Source organism: Gasterosteus aculeatus, chromosome 16 (genome assembly GCF_964276395.1).
Source record: "Gasterosteus aculeatus chromosome 16, fGasAcu3.hap1.1, whole genome shotgun sequence".
NCBI lineage: Eukaryota > Metazoa > Chordata > Actinopteri > Perciformes > Gasterosteidae > Gasterosteus > Gasterosteus aculeatus.
This window is the reverse complement of record NC_135704.1, coordinates 1,827,833-1,847,789: the sequence shown is the minus strand read 5'-3', so window position 1 is coordinate 1,847,789 and position 19,957 is coordinate 1,827,833. Positions and strand designations below refer to the sequence as shown.

Here is a 19,957-nt window from a genome sequence, read left to right as displayed (position 1 = left end):
TGGGGGGCGGGGGCGAGGGGGGAAGTCCACTGTGATGTAAAAGGCCGCACAAAAACGCTCCACAGGAATACCGTCAGTTGGCAGGCGTGCACCCACGTGCACAAGTACGGATACCAACGCACAATTATATCTGGCGTGCACGTGTAAACACACTTCAATAGACGCTGCAGCCAAGAAGAAATCAAGCAGATATGTGAGCGCCTGCATGCTGTCAGCCGCCATGGCCATCGAAGCCGTTAATCACAGTTAGCTGCTCTGTTGCAGCTTACGAGAGACACTCGTTTCAACTATTTCAGCCGCACCCTTTTGTTTATTAAGGAGTCCGTCCAAAGCGCCTTCCATCAGAAAAAACAACAATAGTTCAGATACAGGCCCAACCCCGGAGGAAAAAAACACAGTCTTGATTTTAAAGTTACAAAATATTTAAGAAAACATTTTTATTTGACAAACTGTACACATGACATTTATTTGACTAGATGATTCTTAGACAGGAACTAAAAACAACTTTCTTATTAAATAGAAAACTGAAACAAAAAAAATAGAGTTAAAGATGAAAAAATGAAGAGTTGCTTATTGTACAAAACAGAGAATGACGACAGAGCTAAGGAATGAAATCATTTATCGTACCCTGATACAGTGGTAGGCCTATTGCGAATGATCAAAAACAGTATTGTACACAGTAACTCAATGGCCTCGCCATCTTAGTACAATAGCTAAAAATCTTGGCCTCTTTGGTTCCATTAATTAGGTAAAATACATTTGAAACAAAATTAAATTTACTTCTATAAAAATAACTTTTCAATGGCAGTTTTTGTTTCACTAATCCCGCAACTTTTCAGTGCAAACGTCACAACAATCATTCGCTTTGGAAAGGAAGCGAAAGATTACATTTCAAGTATTGATAAAGAGTGGAGGCTAGAAGCAAGAGAGAGAGAGAGGGAGAGAGAAGAGCGAGCGGAGAGAGACAGGTAGAAAGAGAAGTCAGTCTAATAGAGCGTGTTGAGTATGGGTATAGGTTACTATACATTGCATAGCTCATGTGGCACTTATTTAGCGATAGGACAGGACACTCAGTACTCCTTGGTAGGCATTTCTTTATACAAGTGCTATTCAGGGTGTGCATTTCAGTTTCTGCAAGTGCTGCACTGCACCGTGGTGACCCACTGGGCCAGAACTAGCAGGTCCAGCAGGCCCACGTCTCCTGAGCCTCAGGGGGGGAGGGAGGAAGCAGTTCTCTCTTTTGTCGCTTTTCTGTACACAAGTGAAGTGCACATCAATCTTCACCTGGTTGTCACGGTAGCGGGGCCTGCGTCTGTCTGGACAGGCAGGAAGTGGAGGTCGAGGCCCGTTGTCAACAGCAAGGAGGCAGGACAGCAGACCTGTGGAGGACTTTCTTTCGCCTCTCTGCGGAGGGTATAATCCTGCGGGGCATTAAGCGCTGCCAGTCTAATTCCACCAGATATGGAGGACTGTGTCTGCTGGCTATGAGGGAAGTGCTGCTGTTCTAAGTTGTATAAGCTGATGAATTGTCAGTGCTTTCTAAAAAGAAATAAAAGTCTGTAAGTACTCTAGAGGGTTGGAGGAGCGGGATCGGGAGTGTTGGGGTGAAGCAAATAATGCAATTGGCCAATCCTGTCACTTTACTTAAGCGCTTGTTATCTTCATACAAGAGATGATTTGCCATTATTTTTGTCTAGAAATGGCAAACTAGAGCAAAGTATAATTTGGTGATAATCGTTCCCTTCTCGTCCCGTCACTGACCGGTTGTCACTCGACGGACTTTACTCAGCCGGACAGCGAGCACCTCACTTATAAATACACACACTCGCACAATCACCGGGCAAACACACACACGGGGACACAGCACAGGTACTTGCATTTGCAAGGGGTACCAGATGCATCAGTGTGCGTGCTGCTTGCATTTACGGTAGGTATAGATATATTATATATGTGTACCGTACAACAACGTCCTGTTGGTACAAAAGGCCTTTCCAACTGTTCCAAGTTCAGAGATAACAAAGGGCGACGGCTGACTCAAGCACAGCCGCACTCCTCCACAATCATGTTGGGCACATCCCTCTTTACGATGTTGTATTCATCGTCAAAGTAGAGCATGGACATAGTACTGAGCTTTGTGGGGATGCAGCAGGAGTTGACCGAGCCTGGGCTCATCCCTCTCATGCGATACTGGTTCACCACTGCAGTGTGGAAGGATGAAGCCGAGCCTGGAACACCCGCCATGTAGGCCGGGCAGCTACCCTCGCAGTAGTTGCCATAGTAACCAGCTGGCGCAATGATCCAGTCGTTCCAGCCAATGAGGCGGAAGTCAATGTAAAACTGCTGCCGGCAGCAAAGGCCCCCGCTGGTGCCGTCGCATTCGAGACCCCGCTTGCGAATGCGGTGCTTTCCATCCACCTGTCGCACGCGCACCACCAGGAAGGGCCGGTGGGACGGGTCGCTGGGGTCCACCATTATCGGAGACACACCGGCTGTCTCGCAGCCCTCGCAGTGGACCTCCAGGTCCTGGCGCCGGTTGCCCTTCCCAAACACAGCACGCACAGCCTCAGACAGGGGGAAAGTATGCCAGCCGCTACGTTTCAGATCCACTCGCTTTTCCACCACAGCCCAGCGGCCTGTTCCCCCTCCTCCACCACCACCACCTCCTGGACCTGCCTCCGCTCCGCCAGCTGCCCCGGGCTCCTGGTAATGGATCTTGACTGTCACCTTTCTCCGAAGGCCTTTCTCAGCGCCGGCCGGCAGCACGCGGAAGTAGAGCCACAGGTTGGCCTGGGACACGTACAGGTTCTGGTTGCCCTCGTTGGAGATGAAGAAGAACAGACCAGTGTTGGTGGATGTGTGATCGTCTGTTGGGAACAGTGAAAACAGGAATGTTTGAAAATGGTTTTATAATAGAGATTAAAATACATACATAGCATCATCATAAACGCTTATAACATGATGTTAGATTGGTCAAATCGTTCTGCGGGCGAGGATGACCTCTGGTATCAAATTACTGAAATGTAATGCTGACGTCAGCTAATCCCTCTCCATGACAACTGACACATGAAATGTTCCTAAATGCTTGGAGAAATTTCCACTGGGTATCATCTATCTTATCTTTTTTATTGAAATGCATGTATGCTATTTCATGGGAAAGAACTAACTGTGTATCTTATTGACACATACTGTACAAACACACATGTGTCCTCATAGAAAGGAAAAAGCCCTCGTGAAAAGGGTACAGCTCCATCTTTTAAGGGCTGTTTTTCACTTGTTTTCTCTGTTCACTCTCAATCCCTGTGTCAGGTGACCTCTTTGGCAGTCCTTGATAGGCCTGCTGTGACCAGGCCAGTTCTGGGATCAGGCCCAGTTGGCCTCAGGTCCAGCTTTGTAAGCGACAGGACCAAAGAGAGAGAGAGGGTGAGTGGAGGGACCGAAAGGAGAACAGACGAGGAAGATGGAAAAAGGACGCTAGTGGGAAGCGGTGGGAGGGTGGTGAACATGGCCAAAAACCCCAGGGGGTTCATTGAGTTCGCTGTTAGTGCCCCCTACTCCCCCCCCCCCCCCCCCCACGCTCCCTCATCCCATACACACAAACACCCGTCGAACCCCATCCCAACCGTACCCCACTTCGCCCCCTCTCCTTCCAGTGCGAGCACCCTGAGAGTGACAGCACAATGCCCGCTGTGAGGCACTGGGAGACAGCCGCGCTGCCGCCCGCCATTGAAACGCGTGGCTTTCCAGCAAAAAAGCATGATGAGGCAAAAATAAAGGCATTTACATGACACTGGCCACTTTCTACAGCAGCACAATGAAGAGATCTCGGGAGTCTAAAGGTGGCGATGGGCTCTCCCTGGCACTTCTTTTTTCTCTCCTTTTTTTTCTCCCCTAAGCCTAATGATGTCTTCCAAATGACCACTGAGGTAACTTGAAAGGTTTCCATTTCAGGAGATTTGGGACAATGCGCTCCAACAGAGCTGCGCCTTTGAAACCAGCTAAATTACTTTGTTTGCCGACTGATTAGTGTGTGTCAGTGTCAACAGGTGGCCACCGAAGACGCCCCCCCACCCCCCCTGCGCGCGCCTCTTTCAGGCGCCTCACGCCTCTTCCTCCTGTAAACCACGGCTTTACACTCACACAGGGACCTGTTCAGACCGGCTCTCCACTCTTTAGCATGTCAGCTGGGAGCTCAATAACACGCATACACACACATTGGCCCCCAACCACGCAAACACACGCACCCAACCCCCTGGTAAGCAATACATAAACCATCAGCCTTTTCAATACCAAAGCCTGTGGATAAAGAATCAAGGGGACAGTCCTAAGATATTGTAATCTACCGGAAATGTGCGCTAATGTGAGTCCCACGATTGCCCCTAAGGGCAACCTCACTACATTTAGCCCCGTGCGACCTTATTTGACTCGAGAGCTCCGAAGAAAGGGGGAATGGTTCAGCAACGAGGACGTAGTGACAGCGTGATGAACAGAGAGGCAAATAAAACGAGATAAAAGCATATGTCAATGATACCAGTGATGCTCCTTTAGTTGGTAACTATTATTATTATCCACCAACTTGCCATAAATGTATCATGATTATAGGAGGTCAATACCTCCAGACTGGTTCCAGTCCTAACACTGGTTAAACGACATAAAGTTGTGCTATATACAAGCTGTCCCCAGAACTATTTAATAACATAACTGTGTCGCCAAGCGCTTGATCACGACTCGCCAAAATGTAGCCGTTCATGCTTGGCCATTTTTCTGCTTTCGCCGCCCATGGATTGAACACAACATTGGGGACACGAACAATAACTGTGAAAAAGAGGTTCCTTGAACCTTGAAGTGCCTTCTCATCCACATGCAAAATTACCTCCTTCACAGCCGCTGCAAGGTCTGTTATTTACAGTAGTTTCACCCACCTACTTTCCAAATCCGTCCTACTCTGCCTCTGATTGGGTAACGCTGAATTACAGATCCACCGGAGTAATGCTATCATTAATTTTGGTACGGGACACTGCAGCAAAGTTCAAATAATAGGACCTAATTTTAAAAAGTTAGCTAAAGGTCTACAATACATTTAAATGGGTAGATAAGTAATAAACTGCAAACCTCTTGAGTCTTATTTTGAGTTGTGTGAAGTTTTGAGCGAGCAAAGCAGTAGGGATCACCCAGTAGATACGTTTCAGCCCCTCAGCATTTCAAACAAGTTTGATCTTTTGGCTCCCTCAGTACTCAGAGCATCAACCAACATACCGCATGACTTATTTCCACTGAGTTCCTTTGAAGGAGGGAATTGTTCTTCTCATCCAGTGTTGTAAACAATCTGGATCTGGCCCCGACACGCCTCATCTGACCCCGTCGCGCAAAAGTGACTAGTGAGAATCAGCCTGCAGGACACCTGGGTGGGCCTTTGAGCTGCTTCAGCGTGTCCCCACCTGCGCCACCAAGTCAGGGAAGAGCCCAATGAGGCAGGCAGGCAGGCAGGCAGGAGGGCAGGCCGCCCCAGAGCTCATTACTCAAAGCTGCTGTCGACAAGACCACACGCCGTGGAGGGACAAGGGCGCGGCACGGAGCATTGGTGCATCTAACACAGGCAGCCGTCCCTCAGGACCGAGCCTCAGCACTCTAGGAATTCAACATAGGGTGAGCAGGTGAGGGATGGAGATGGGGAGCATAGACCTTTTTAAGCTCTCTCGTTGCTGTTGAAACTGGGGAATTTTTAAAAACGTTAAATAAATCATTTAGAGGACCACAGGCTATAGAGAGGCAGCCAGGCCCATTGAGGACTGAAACACACACTTGCGGTTGGATGTGGAAAATGTCTGGACCAGGTCCAGGAGGGCCCGACTGACAGCTCCTCATGAAAGAGTTGTGTCCTCAAGTAAACCTGCCAACTGCTGGAGGAACCAGTCTAGAGTTAATGACTTCCTATAATGAAGTCTTAATTCCCTGTCTTGGACCACTCGCTGCAAGTTCACTGGGTCCGAACGGCTACAGTAAGCAATTGAGAAGCGTTGATCTAAACATCTCCTTCGACCCCGCTCTGTCTCTTTCGCCAACCCCTCCCTCTTTCCCTGCCTGTGAACCCTGCGCTTCGCTCCCGTGGATACGAGACACCGAATCCCTCAGCGAGGACCCATGGGACCATGTCAGGAGAGAAAGGAGATTGGCACCTGTCCTGGCTGCTTGGCAGACCTCTTTCCTCTGTGCCACCGCAACTGGAGATGAGATGCCGGCTCCCCGACAACTATATAGTTAACCCTGTGTTGGGGTGAGAGGGTGACCGTACTGCTCCACACTGCTGTTGGCTAAACATGTTTGCAACCGCCTTGTCCTAAGCTATGACAACAACAGTCCTGGCTCCCTTATGCTTGGTGGGGGTGGAGGGGGGGGGGGGGGGGGGGGTGCAAGCTCCCCTGGTGTCAGAGCTTTCTGGGGACCTTGCCTTTGAGCCATGCCCCCTGGCTGGCAGCATCCGATCTGGGAGGGGGTGGGGGGGGTGAGCCAGCTGGCCAGGAGGCAGACGGGGTCTAGGGAGCAAGGGACCCAAGCCAGCACCATGGTACAATGCCACACAAAGGCTCAAAGGTGGGAGAAAGAATAGAACTAGGGGGGGAAAAAAACAGAAAAAGAAGAAGAAGAAGCCAAGGAGACCAGCGGACCTTCAGAACGACAAAAGCATTCTTTGCAACACTGCATTATGGGCACACACACTCCTTTACCATCACCATGACCATACCCCCTCCTTACCCACTAACCCCACAAACTCCAATGTCTCATGCATTATTCTGAGCAGTTTCTTTTGTTTTCCTTGCCCCCCTCCCTCTTCCCGCCCCCCACACGGCTCTACGTTGACATGTTGGGTTCAGCAGGAACACATAGCCGTCTTCTAATAAGTGCCTGGCTTTTGTTCCCTTGTCATGAGGCTGCTCAGATCATTCCCATTGGAAGGCAGGACCCAGCAGCCCATTCAGGCTAATTGTACCAGGAGGGCCAATGGGAGAACATGGGATTGTGTGTTTGTGTGTGTGTTTAAGATATCCCATTTTGGTGTGGTATTTGTAATGGTTTACATTTGTAGAAGTTTGTGTTAAAGACGCAGGTCTCACAGCGCTGACAGACAACTGGAGGATTCTGTCAAGCAGATGATTTTAGGGAGAGAGAGAGAGGAAAGGGTGTTCTCTTTGGACTTCTGAGAATTAGTTAGATACACATTCTTAGAGGAAGGGATAAATGGCCAATTGAGGGACTTTGTCCGTATTTAAAAGAGGGCTTTATACATTGCAGTATTGAATGTGAGCACAGCTTTAGTGATGAAATTGGATTCAGAGGTTCTTTTTATCCCCTTGACAACACATGGGGGTAATTTAAGGACTTTCTCTTCATTTTGCGTTTTTTTTTAAATTGCATCGGGCTAAAACCCGGCGGAGTGAATTACAGTGTGATAACATGATGGTGAATGATGAGCGAACCGGATCCAATTGGTTCATGGATTGTATTTCAAAACTGTTGATGCTTCCATCTCATTCATCTCTGCTCCTTCTTCATATCAACGTTAGCAACATGATTGAAATTTTATCTATGGATGAGAGTGATCCCACGCCATTAACACACCTGCCCCCCTGGGCTCCCCGTTACATATAGTCAAACGGCGACCGGGGTTCATCGAGGGGTCGGTTTGGGAACGTGCCATGAATTATTGATTATTACCTGATTCGGCAAAGCTGATGATCTCCGAGTTCTCCGCTTGCACCTCGTTGTTGTACGCAGCTTGTCCGTCAAAACTGGGGATCTCCACCCGGCCGTCCTCGCGCAATTTCCCGGCGTGCAACCTCCTGAGCGCCGTCACCATCGACGCCTTGGGGATGGGGTGAGTGATGTTGGGTCTGTCCCTCATCTGTAGCCGGTTCAGTATGTGCCTCTTCACCGCCTCCAGAAAGTCTATGTTCACCCGCTCCGACTGATCCGGCGCCCTGAGGCCGCAGGACGCGCACGACTCCTGGGGCGAGCTCTGCGTCTCGGTAACGGCCACCGAGCTGCAGCGCACGGAGAGAACGAACGCCACTAAACAGGACAACGCCACGCTGTATATGCTCATTTTTTAAAAATATTAAAATCGCAGTCCAAAAACTATGGAGGAAACAGCAAATGTGTCACATACACACACACTTAAAGATCATGTCAATGTACACATGTGAAAGTTCCGCAGAGAACATCCCCTTGTGCTCCAAAAGTGAGAAATCCACAGGAGCCAATAAAATCGTTAAATCCAAACAGACAAAAGCGGCTGAAATCGTGAGGCTAATTGCCTCGAGTCATTGTGCATTGAGGTTGTTATCCAGCGACGCGTCTTTTCTCTGCGCTAAATAAAAAGTTAATCTCTCTGATTGACAGGCGCACTCCGACGCTTGGATCGTTGACGCGTTTCTGTCGCACCACGTTGTCTTCAGACTGAGCGTGATGTACCAAAACAAAGCAGCGCTGCGCTGCGCCGATGCGTCTAAATGATAAAAGCCCCTCTGCGTCCAAAGGCGCGCGGTCCGCTCGTACCCATTCACAGAACGCGCGGCGACTGCACTTTGTACGGCCGAAGCCCCGCAGAGAATAAGAGCGCTCCTCGGTCCTTTGTGTGCGCCCTGGCTACGCTCCGTTACGCACAGCTGTGGATAACCAGCTCGGTGTGCGTCCTTGCGAGATGCGGCTCACTGAGACCCTTTTCTCCCTTTGCAATCACGACAACAGGGGCTCAGCGCACCCAAAGTTTTTATACAGGAGTTGAAACCACGTGGGGATTTCCACCAACTGGACGCCAGGCGACGGATTATTAGGCTACTACGCCTCCACAGCCAGGACTCTGTTGCGCAGGCCTCCGAGAGGTGGCTTATTTTTGGACTTTTAATAAGTTCATAGGAGTTTTTGATCAACAAAACAGACAGAAACATAATGTGGGAATCCGACTTTGAGAGTCTTGGGAGAACAAGTTCAGTTTGGGTTCTGTGCGCAGTCCAGCACGGGGAGACTAGAAGTCTTTATTTTCATAATGGTCTTAAATAAATCCATTCTTAGTGCCATTTACTCCCGGATCTACAAATATTGAAATATATACAAATCTCTCTGAATCCGCTATATATCCAGGTTTTGGAAATGTTAATATTGTTAAGATAATTGTTCAAATAAAGTGAATCAATATAATGAAAACAACGAAAATATGTATTAAACAAACAAATACATTGTATGAAGGAACATATAAATACATTGAAACTTTAGTGTAGCAAGTTAATGTCCACTTATAATCATGATTAGTAAATAAATAACGCCATCTACGGGTATAAACCACTCATTACATACTTCAGAGGCGGAGTGCAATGGATGGATGGATGAATGGATGGATGGATGGATAGATGGGTAGATGGATAGATGGATGGATAGATGGATGAATAGATGGGTAGATGGATGGATGGGTAGATGGATGGATGGCTAGATGGATGGGTGGATGGGTAGATGGATGGAGAGATGGGTAGATGGATGGATGAATGGATGGATGGATAGATGGGTAGATGGATGGATGAATGGATAGATGGATGGATGGATAGATGGGTACATGGATGGATGATAGATGGATGGGTAGATGGATGAATAGATGGGTAGATGGATGGATAGATGGATGGGTAGATGGATGGATAGATAAATGGATGGGTGGATGGATGAATGGATAGATGGATGGGTAGATGGATGGATAGATGGATGGATGATAGATGGATGGATGGATTAATGGATGGGTAGATGGATGGCTGGCTAGATGGATGGATGGATAGATGGGTAGATGGATGGATAGATGGATGGGTGGATGGATGGATAGATGGGTAGATGGATGATAGATGGATGGCTGGGTGGATGGATGGATGGATGGATAGATGAATGGATGGATCTATGGGTGGATGGGTGGATAGATGGATGAATAGATGGGTAGATGGATGGATAGATGAATGGATGGATGGGTAGATGGATGGATGATAGATGGATGGGTAGATGGATGGATAGATGGGTAGATGGATGGATGAATGGATGGATAGATGGGTAGATGGGTGGATGCATGGATAGATGGATGGATGGATAGATGGGTACATGGATGGATAGATGAATGGATGGATGGGTAGATGGATGGATGATAGATGGATGGGTAGATGGATGAATGGATAGATGGATGGATCGATGGGTAGATGGGTAGATGGATGGATAGATGAATGGATGGATGGGTAGATGGATGGATGATAGATGGATGGGTAGATGGATGGATGGATAGATGGGTGGATGGATGGGTAGATGGATGGATAGATGGATGGATAGATGGATGGGTAGATGGATGGATGGGTGGATGGATAGATGGGTGGATGGATAGATGGATGATATAGATAGAAAGAGAAATCAACCATCTGGGGGTAGTAATGCAGGTCAATAACCCGGATCCAGCGAGGTGGCTGACTCACCACGTCTGGCGCCTGCCATCAGAAGGATGCCGGGTTCACAGTTTATTTAGACGGGACTTTGGTTATTCCAAACTGTTATTCTTTCTTTGCACATACATAAGGGGACATGATCCTTCGTGTGGCAACATTTGCTGCCAAGAAGTTAGTTTTTTATTGTCAACAAATCAAAAGCTAAAAAAATTGCCTGGTTTGTTTGGATTTTTTGTTTTGTAAAAGAAAATCAATCTCACGGGTTTTTAAACAAGATTGAGAATCACAATTCTGTATTTCCTAGGAAAAAGCAAAAGCTTGAGATGAAATCCCAGCCGGCCTTTGCTCCCTTTAATTGCAAGTCTGGATTGTTTTCTCTAAATTGACTTGTGGCTCTGGGGGGGTCTTCACTCGCTGAGCTCTGACGCCACCGTGTGGAGTTCAGCTCCGTGGGAGGAAGCCAGAGAACCCGGAGAGAACCCACACAGACAACATGCAGACTCCACACAGAAAGGCCAGTGGAACCCAGGACCTTCTTGGTGTGAGGAGACAGTGCTAACCACCACACAGTTCAGCCCCGTAGCAGTTTAATTGAAATATAGATGACAGACGGAATGAGCGGTCTGTCATGGAACTGGAGGACGACGAGTTTTTATTGATAATCCTGGATTTTACATTTCTATGTTTATCTCTTTCACATTGGCACTAAGAAATAACGTCAGTGTTCATAACGAATGCAGTAATTCAATAATATTTTTTGATGCCATTTTTTGATAATTTCTTGTATTTCAAAAAAGGAAAAGTATACATGTACAACATCAACAAAAGCAAGAGTATTCTAAAAAATAGTGGTTCTTCTTATACACAAAATGCCAGTAAACCAACACTGGTGTTATCTGTTCTCTCTCTTAGATGTTTGTAACATTTGCTCTTCTTCGGCTCTCAGCAGTCAGTCAGAGTCATTTGCCAGATGGAGATGGGGCTGTGTCTGGTGCAGGGTCTCCCCCCCAGGACCAGCAGCAGATCGGGCAGGTGCTGGGCCACGTCTTCATCCTCCTCGTCCAGCAGCTCCTCCTCTGTGGGGCTCCACTGGGTCCTGAAAGCCTTGTTCTCAAAGGTGAGACAGCTTCCAGTCCGTCCCTCAGTGCAGTGGTCCAGACTGGAGGATTGAGCGAGTGTTTGACTTGCGTAGCATCGGTCTGCGCTGAAGGTCTCCAGCTCGATGGCCCCCTCTGAGCCCAGGAAGGTGAGCGGGGCAGGGAAGCACCTGTTCTTGAAGGGCCTCAGTTTCCCTCCCAGCAGCCCCGGTTGGAGTTCAGAGCTGTAGCCGGGGATGCTGGTGTCAGACTTGTAGCTGGGACCCAGCCCAGCACAGCAGTGGTGGATCTTGTCTGGGGGGTTGGAGCCAGGCAGTGTGGCAACCTGCCCCCAGCTCTGCGTGCTGAAGCTGTACCTCCACAGGCTGTTCTTTGGAGAGCTCTGGCTCTCGCCTCCCCCAAACACAAGCATACTGTCCTTGTAGGGCACGGCCGAGTGTCCCATCAGCCTGCAGGGACCGGACCTAAGGAGACAGCCAGAGGGCGTATCAGCAGGAAGGAACATGAACAACATCCATTGATTGTTGCTTTCAAGATACATCCGGCACTAACATTTGCTTGGAATTTGGCTTGGTGATTTGTGCATAATTATCACCACAATGCAAGAAGCTATGGGGGCCTGGATGCAACGATCCCAGGAGTTAATATCAAACTACGGTAGGCAGCACCCAACAAGGACTGACTGGCCGATGAAATCCTCACTTGTTTTTCAGAGCGCTCCATGAGTGGCTGGTGGAATTCCACTTCCACAAGTCCCTCTGCTCCCGCAAGCCTTTCAAGCCCCCAAACAGGTACATGCAGCTGTGGTTGGCTACAGCTGAGTGACTGTGTCTGGGGCCTGGGCCTAATGAGCCCTGCTGGGAACCAATCACCAGGGACCAAGCCATGGTATCTGTTGGGCAAAACAACACACACACACACACACAAACACACACACACAGGTACCAACAGTGAATGCACATACAGGATACAGTGTGTGTTGTGTGTTCACAGAATGACACTGAACAAACAGCCAGTAGAGTTCTCTTCACTAATGCTTTGAAGAGGTTAATTCCACTTGTTATTATCTGTACAATAAACTACGTATATCATGTGTGTGTATATATTATCGCGCTTCAGTTACCCCCCAGCTAGAATAACCCCCTGGAGTGCATGTGGGCCTCGGGGATGACGCTGCTGCACTACATCGGACCTCATTTAGAAACAGGAGCACTGACATGCTGCTGGTGTGTAGCTTGGCAAGATGCTGCTACACGAGCAGCATCACTACACTGTTTCTCCAATTTGGGTTTCCATGGGGAGAAGAGCTACTTTAAACTGACCCAAGTCCATACTCCAGAAGTCCTGCGAGGATCCTTTCATGTCTACAAAGCCACCGTACACCAGCATGGCAGAGCCGACCACTACGGCACTGTGGGCTTTTCTGTTGGTCGGTATTTCGGTCTGGACAAAGAAACACAAGCCGATATAGGATGAGCGTTAACAAACATGTCATCACTTCCTGATCATGTGTGATGAGCTTGTGTACCAGTTCACTAAGCACACAGCTCCATACGGAGTCTCTCTGTACCTGGTGGGGGCTCGTCTTCCCCTGGCAGTGCACCCACTTCTGCTTTGCTGAAACAAACATAAATTAGAAGAAGAACTACAGTTTAGTGTCTTTCAGAGAGCCGAGTGACGTGTGGAGACAGGTCAGCTTAAACCCAAAACAGAAGAAAACCTTTGCATGCTTTGTGAACAGTTGTAATTGGTGCAAACAAAAGTAAAAGTAAGTGGAAAGGTCATACAAAGACCAAAAAATGGGACCTCTGTGCCTTCCAAATATATGTGATCTTTTCATTGTAAGGCAAGAAACTAGAAGATAATGCTTCATTTACATTTTTATACACACTGCTTACAATAATGTTTCTGATGTATGTTATTAACTGGGTAAGTCACATATTTAACCTCAATGGCATGCGTGTCCTTGGTGTGTAGTGAGTCTTATCATGCCTCTTTAAAGGCTGTAGCTCCTACAGCCACAGACCGCAGAGTGGAATTTGTAAAGTCCAAAGGTTTCTACAGAGATGTGTTTACACATCAGTCACAGCTGGATTCTCAGTAGCAGAAACATTGGGATTATTGTACATGGAGTGACACAAAGAGATCCAGATGTTTTGAACCTGACTGTATCCCGATGCATTTTAGGAACCTTGTAATCAGAAAACACATCATGTCAATATATGAACTCTGGTGACTTTAAAATGTATACAAAGGTAGTGGTGAGCAGGACCCTCACGTTTCTTTAACACAATACTAACTGCAAAGTGGAAGGACAACAGATACACAATTATGTGAAAGCGACACACGTGTACTCACACAGGGTTGTGCAATAGAGCAATTCAATTCCCTTATAAATAAAAAACTATTAATTAAATGATGAGTGTTTGTCACTATAATATAAATTGTTCTATTGTTACGGGTGGTTTGAACACATCGTTTGGTATTTCCATACAAATGCAAGGTGTGGAAAGTTTTATTAGCACTCAGTCTTCAGTGGAAGCGCCACCAACGTGCAGCGACACCGAGCCTGTCACGGTGTGGTTTATTTCCTGTCTTATTTTGTAGTTTTCTGCCTCTTGTCTCCCTGGTAACTTCACTTCCTGCCTTGTCCTGTCGTCCCCTGTGATTGTCTGATTGTTTCCACCTGTGTCCAATCACCTGCACCTCCCTTGTGTATTTAAGCAGTGTGTGTCTCCTGTCACTTGTCGCCTCATTGTCTATTGCCCTGGATGGTTCCAGTTTCCTGCCTGTATTTTTGCCTCTTTGCCCTTTTTGGGAGTTTTGGACTATTAAAGTCTTCTTTTGTTACTCGACGTCTGCGTATGAGTCCTGCCTTCCCCGCATCTTGGGCTTGCAGTGCGGTGTCACCACACCAAAGTCCGTCCGCAACAACTTTTTAACATCACATTGCAATGACATGTGGGTAATTCCCTTCGGCTAAGCAGGGGACGGGTTCATAAAGGGCTGAACATGTCCACCAGAGAGCCTTCAAACACTCAATGATTTGACAATGGGACAGAACCCATAAAATATGCAATATCGTTTTGTTTTAAACGTACAGATATGACTGTACCTTTTTAGTACCGATACTACAATAGCATGCAGGGAGCAGCAGACCCAAGTCGCATCACGAATCCACTCCGCAGTGAAACTCACCGATGTCGAACACCCAGAGGGGACATTTCCACTTTGTGTATGCAGAATCCAGCATGCCTCCAAACACGTACAGGAAGCCCTGCAAAGACGCGTAGCTTTCATATCAGTCAAACCGCATCATTCACGTTGGCTTCTTCTACAGTTCAGACGGTTTGTACCTCATGAGCCACCATAGAATGTTCCTCCAGCTCTTCTGGTGCAGCTTCACTTGTGCAGTTCAACTCCGTCCAATCGTTACAGACTGAGACATTGCATACAGTTTGATTAGTTGCCTACATATTTCATTCCTAATATGAAGGGAACAGTAGCGGTGTGTGAGGCCCTTACCCACGCTGTACCTCCAGAAGTCCCGCAGACCGCTGTTGTCTCTCCCCCCCAGGACGTACACATGCCCATCATGGCTGCAGCAGGCGTGCTTGTAGCGGTCACGCGGGGACCGGCTGCTCTGTGGGAGCCGAGTCCACAGGCAGGGACTGCGTTGACTCATAGCTGCCACGGGCCCATTTTCTAAAAGAGGCAACAAGTGTTTAGAAGTGATCATATTGTACAAAATGTAACCAGTAAACAGTGTACGAGTCTTATGGGGTCATCCAAAATGTCATCTTCTTTTGACTGTGTGAAGAAACTAAATATTCCCTTTTCAATGGCGTTAAGCTAAAATAGTGCCATGCGGTGCTTCAAGTTGAGAACCCCCTGATCAGTGAACTGAACGCATAGTTCCAGTTCTTCTCTCTATGAAGCAACACCATGCTGAGGGAATAACAGTCAGGGAACCTAACGCTACGGCTCCGAGAACACGAGCAGAGGAAACAAGTCATGACATCACAGTAATGAGCCAAGGGGTGCTGTGTTACTGTGGGGGGGGGGGGCTCGTCCCAACGCACAGCTTCTGCTCTCGTCCGTGTTGCACCACTGCTGCCACAGCTACTGCTCCTCAGTAACACATCGGATGACACCCGATACCCTCTGTCGTGTGGCTGTGGGCTCCAGCACCAGCAGGGCGGGGCCCGGGGCCACGGGTCAGCTGGGAGGCGGACTGACGGAGCACCTCGCTGCGGCTGTGGGCCCCGGGTCAGGGGGGGTCTTGGGACAAGCTCTCATGGCGTTTCTTGTTTCAGGTTGATTCTTTCTTTACTTTTTATTCGTACAACCTGGTGGTCATTTGGAGGGGTCCTTCTTGTTGAGTCGCCAAGTATATTAGCAGAATTATTTTCATTGTCTTTTTTTTGCATTTATTTAACTTGTATACAAAGTGGTACCATGATTTGACATACATATTTGAGTATGCAACTATCTTGAAAAAAGGTCTTGTTTTATTAAAGGAGGAGGCACCAATCTTTGATCTGATTGGTTCATAGCAGTCTGTCAAACAGATGTGGTCCTCCAGACATTTTGTCCATCACAATCTTGGATAATGTTTTTTTTTTTTAAACCAGCGAGTGAAAAGGACCCTATCGGCACTGAGGAGTGACCGAGAGACGCCATAGTAAAGCAAACTGCGCTTTAAGGCCTATTTGACTGTAAATGATCATCATCATTTGATGAAGAATAAATTAAGAGAGAAGTAGAGTGATTTTCACAACGATACAACCAGAGAAGCTGGTTAGCAGACAATGCAGCTTTAAGTTAGTTCTGACGTGTTCATCGGAACCCACATTAGGGTGAGGAGCCCCCCCCCCCCTCTCAATTAAAAAGCCTGTTGAAATTAAAGCTAAAATTGCACAGAAATAGAGTGATTATACCTAATGGGGATATGTTCATTTCTTTGAAACACATATCAAACACATAAGACTGTGGATTTGCTATTTGATCCATGGCAGCGATGCGAGCGCACAGCTGCATAACTCCACATGCACAAACACGCTCATGATTGATAGAACATGTGCCATTTGTTCTACAAGGACGAACAGTGAATCATCACATTCATAAATCAAGATTAATGACTTTACACAATGAACTAACTTTTAATTAACTGTTACTGCTGTAACTGAACTAATAAATCAAGTGGTAGCTCTGGTTTGTCACATTTGACAATAAAAAAGATATTTTACAAGTATTGACTCAGCTTTCAGAGGAAAAATACAAACTTTCATAGCATAACCCATGACTCAATTCAGCGACCTTATCACAGCATTCATGGGGAGGTCAAGTATCTGAGTCCTTTGTGTTTCCTTATGTACAGTCACTTTCCATAATGACTGTTCCAGCGTGGCCCCTGTAATACCTCTTATCACAGGGTCACATGAGCAACATTAATGTGACACAATTACCTACGCTCTGTTTCAACACCCTATTGCCCCTTATATAAACAGACATTTTCAACAAAATCTCTCTAATAGCTTTATTACTATTGTGTATTAACTCCCATGAAAATAAATAAATACAGGCAACATAATGAAAAATTAAATACACTATAATATCAAATATACATCAACCTCAGTCTGTGTTGTTTTATTGAAATATGTTATTTATATAATTACTGTGAATTCTAATATTTCTGCTCTAGTGCATGAAGTGATAAAGTGTCAACAGGTCTAATATTCGGTTTCCTCTCTGTATTTATTATAAAGTTCAGTAAAAGTTTTAATCCAAAAACAACTCAATCAACGGTATTGAGTAAACATCCTTGAGGAACAATACTAAGCTGTAGATGATTTTTTTGCACTGACATCTCAACACAGATATTTAGGTGAATTTGCATTTCGATAGCAGTTTGCTCAGATTCGTTGTGCTTGGGAGTAGAAGCTCGAGAAGAGAGGCTACATTCATTTATTGAGGTAAATCTTTATCTGCTTTTCACTTCATTTTGCTACTCCATATATATTTTATTAGGGCTGGGAACGTCAACGCTCTATTATCGTATTAACACATGAGTTTATTAACACCGAGCGTTAAAGTGGTTGATTTAAATGATTGTTATTTTGAAAGTTTGTCCCTCACTGGCTTTGACACTCATCACTGTACAAGTACAAGTAACGCAGCAGCTGTGTACTCGTACTTGTGCGGCCACAGGAAACTGAACATAGGTTATTGATAGCGTTAGATAAGACTTTTATCCCTAAGAGAAGTTTCAGAAGAAGAGGTGTGTGGATGTAATTGTGGCGGGCGAAGCCCCCCGATGACGTTACCTCGTTGCTGAGTCCCCTTCCCGGTTGGGCTACAGATGAGGCTGAAGGTGGAGTCGGCTTTTATGCAGGAGGCCTGAGCCGTGGACCAAACCACAGCTTTGCCCGCACGGGGGAATTAGGGCGGGTTTGTGTGACGGTGTAGGTCAGATATTTGGTTGTGCTCCCCTGTATGCTTTTGTTGGTTCAGTCAGCCGCTGTACATGTCTCCCTGAGTTTCACTAAGTGGTGAGTGGTTAATGAAGGGGATGTGTTGCATTGCTAAACCTTATTCTGAAACTGTTTTAATCGGGGCCCTAGAACTCCATTCATTGATTTTTTGGATTAAATGAAGTAAAAACCTGTTTCCTTGTGCCTTGACAACTTCCACTGGGCTGTTACAATGTTATAATTCCCTTCAGGGGGAAACAGCTTTGGTTATATATTTGATTGGATTCATGTTAAAAAGTTATTGACATTTACAAGGGACTATTATTGTTAATTCATTTGTTTAGCACTTAAAACTAATTTGAAGTGTTTTGGCGTTTGCTATGAAAGGCCGTCACACCCGTTAATGTACTGTTAACGTCAGTTAACGCGAACTGGTTACGGTACAAAGGTATCTCCGCGCAGTTAACGGTAAATGTCTCCGTATCGACGTCTCGTCGGGGTGACTGAGTGAGGCCAACGTCGGTTGACGTTACCGGACTTCAACATGTCGCGTCTCTACTCATCGTTGTCACGTGTGTCAGAGGACGTTAACGCACGTTACCGTCCGCTGGTACGGTCATTGGCTAGTGACGTCAGTGACCACCCGGTGACTGTTACCGCTTCTCACTGGGAGGAATGCCAGCCGTTCCCCGAAGGACCGCTTCCAAGCACGTTACGTTTAATTCAATTCAATTCAATTCATTTTATTTTGTATAGCCCATAATCGCAAATTACAAATTTGCCTCAGAGGGCTTTAGAGTCTGTACACATACAACATCCTCTGCCCCGAAACCCACCATCGGCACAGGAAAAACTCCCCAACAAATAAAAAAAAAACCTTACAAGAGGGTTTACACATGAAACGTTGCTTCATATCAGTTTTAAGGGTAAACTGCCCGAAATTGTCCCTCTTTGACAAAAAAAAAGAACTAACGTCAGCGAAAACGTGTCACGTTAATAACGGTAACGTCTGTTCAAGTTAAGGAAATGGAAACGAGGAGATGAACTTTCGTCGACGCAGATAAGAGACGGAGAGTCAGTGTGTCCGTGCTGAGCTGCTCGTGTCCTTCACAAACAGCAAACAGGCATCGAGAGAGAAGAAACGAGCTGTAAGGAAGCTTTTGTTACTTACGAGATGTCAGCCGTCTGCTTGTTGTCTGAAACGTCTTCTGCGGCGTTCAGGGTCCCCTCGTAAACTACAACCTCAATGCTGAAAACTTTTCAGATGTGTATTTCCTGTTGCAGTGGGGGGTATTCGTGAATTAATTGTATTGACAAATGCATTGATATCATATAGAAAATACATAAACAGAGTACTGGCGTAAATCAGATAAAATAAAATAATATTCTAATAATCCTTTATTAGTCACGCAGCGTGGAAATTGACAGGATTACTCGCTACATCATCCCGCTGTCTCCCATCACCTCCACGTTATCCAGAGGACCCCCAGCGTGCTGCACACCTCATCATACACCAGTCAAATGCTTGCTTTTGTTTAAAATGTAATTTCCAAACAACTCATGCCTTGTTTTGTATTAATTAGTTTTAATAATAGAAACGTTTTTAATCATTATTGTAAGATTTTGCTAGTGATAAAATCTAATTAATCATATAATATTGATTTGCTCTTGTCTGAGTTTTTCCAACAGGAGCCAAATGACAAAACCTGCAGTTCACATACAGTAAATAGAAAAAACATTGATGGATAACTGCAAAAAAGTACTTTTAAAGACATTTCGTTGATCTTATCATATCTCAAATTAAATATTAAGAAGGTGTGCATGCAGACCAGGAAATTGTCTTGTGTGTAACATTTAAATGTATTTCTTTCCATGGTCTCCATGTTTTGAGGACAACATCTACATTAAGCAGTTTTTCAGAAGGCCATAA

At 46.3% G+C, this 19,957-nt stretch overlaps 2 protein-coding genes across 4 annotated transcripts; both read right to left on the bottom strand.

Moving 5' to 3' along the window:
- Nucleotides 1-404: 404 nt before the first annotated feature.
- On the bottom strand, nt 405-8,743 carry inhbb (inhibin subunit beta B). Its single transcript, XM_078090635.1, has 2 exons — nt 7,711-8,743; nt 405-2,864 (listed from the first exon to the last, which is right to left on the bottom strand). The coding sequence occupies exons 1-2, from the start codon at nt 8,096-8,098 to the stop codon at nt 2,035-2,037; spliced, it is 1,218 nt and encodes a 405-aa protein (XP_077946761.1). The 5' UTR covers nt 8,099-8,743; the 3' UTR covers nt 405-2,034.
- A 2,349-nt stretch (nt 8,744-11,092) lies between these two features.
- Nucleotides 11,093-19,504, bottom strand: klhdc3l (kelch domain containing 3-like). Of its 3 annotated transcripts, none has more exons than XM_078090633.1 (8): nt 19,199-19,504; nt 15,080-15,259; nt 14,911-14,993; nt 14,753-14,831; nt 13,125-13,171; nt 12,877-12,997; nt 12,257-12,446; nt 11,093-12,018 (listed from the first exon to the last, which is right to left on the bottom strand). In XM_078090633.1, exons 2-8 carry the CDS (start codon nt 15,237-15,239, stop codon nt 11,400-11,402), a joined length of 1,299 nt encoding a protein of 432 aa, XP_077946759.1. In that variant the 5' UTR covers nt 15,240-15,259; nt 19,199-19,504; the 3' UTR covers nt 11,093-11,399. The 3 variants fall into 3 exon arrangements, with proteins under 3 accessions (XP_077946759.1, XP_077946760.1, XP_077946758.1); XM_078090634.1 differs by lacking the exon at nt 19,199-19,504 and adding an exon at nt 17,881-18,606; XM_078090632.1 differs by lacking the exon at nt 19,199-19,504 and having other exon boundaries at nt 15,080-15,440.
- Between the last annotated feature and the right edge of the window lie 453 nt (nt 19,505-19,957).

What these genes read in the sequence shown, in the direction of transcription:
- inhbb (XM_078090635.1), bottom strand. Translation starts at nt 8,098, where the DNA reads ATGAGCATATACAGCGTGGCGTTGTCCTGTTTAGTGGCGTTCGTTCTC. An exon ending in CATCAGCTTTGCCGAATCAG is followed by an intron (nt 2,865 to 7,710) that starts GTAATAATCAAT and finishes TGTTCCCAACAG; the next exon opens with ACGATCACACATCCACCAAC.
- klhdc3l (XM_078090632.1), bottom strand. Translation starts at nt 15,293, where the DNA reads ATGATCACTTCTAAACACTTGTTGCCTCTTTTAGAAAATGGGCCCGTG. An exon ending in ATTCTATGGTGGCTCATGAG is followed by an intron (nt 14,832 to 14,910) that starts GTACAAACCGTC and finishes GCGTCTTTGCAG; the next exon opens with GGCTTCCTGTACGTGTTTGG. An exon ending in CCTCTGGGTGTTCGACATCG is followed by an intron (nt 13,172 to 14,752) that starts GTGAGTTTCACT and finishes TGTTTGTTTCAG; the next exon opens with CAAAGCAGAAGTGGGTGCAC.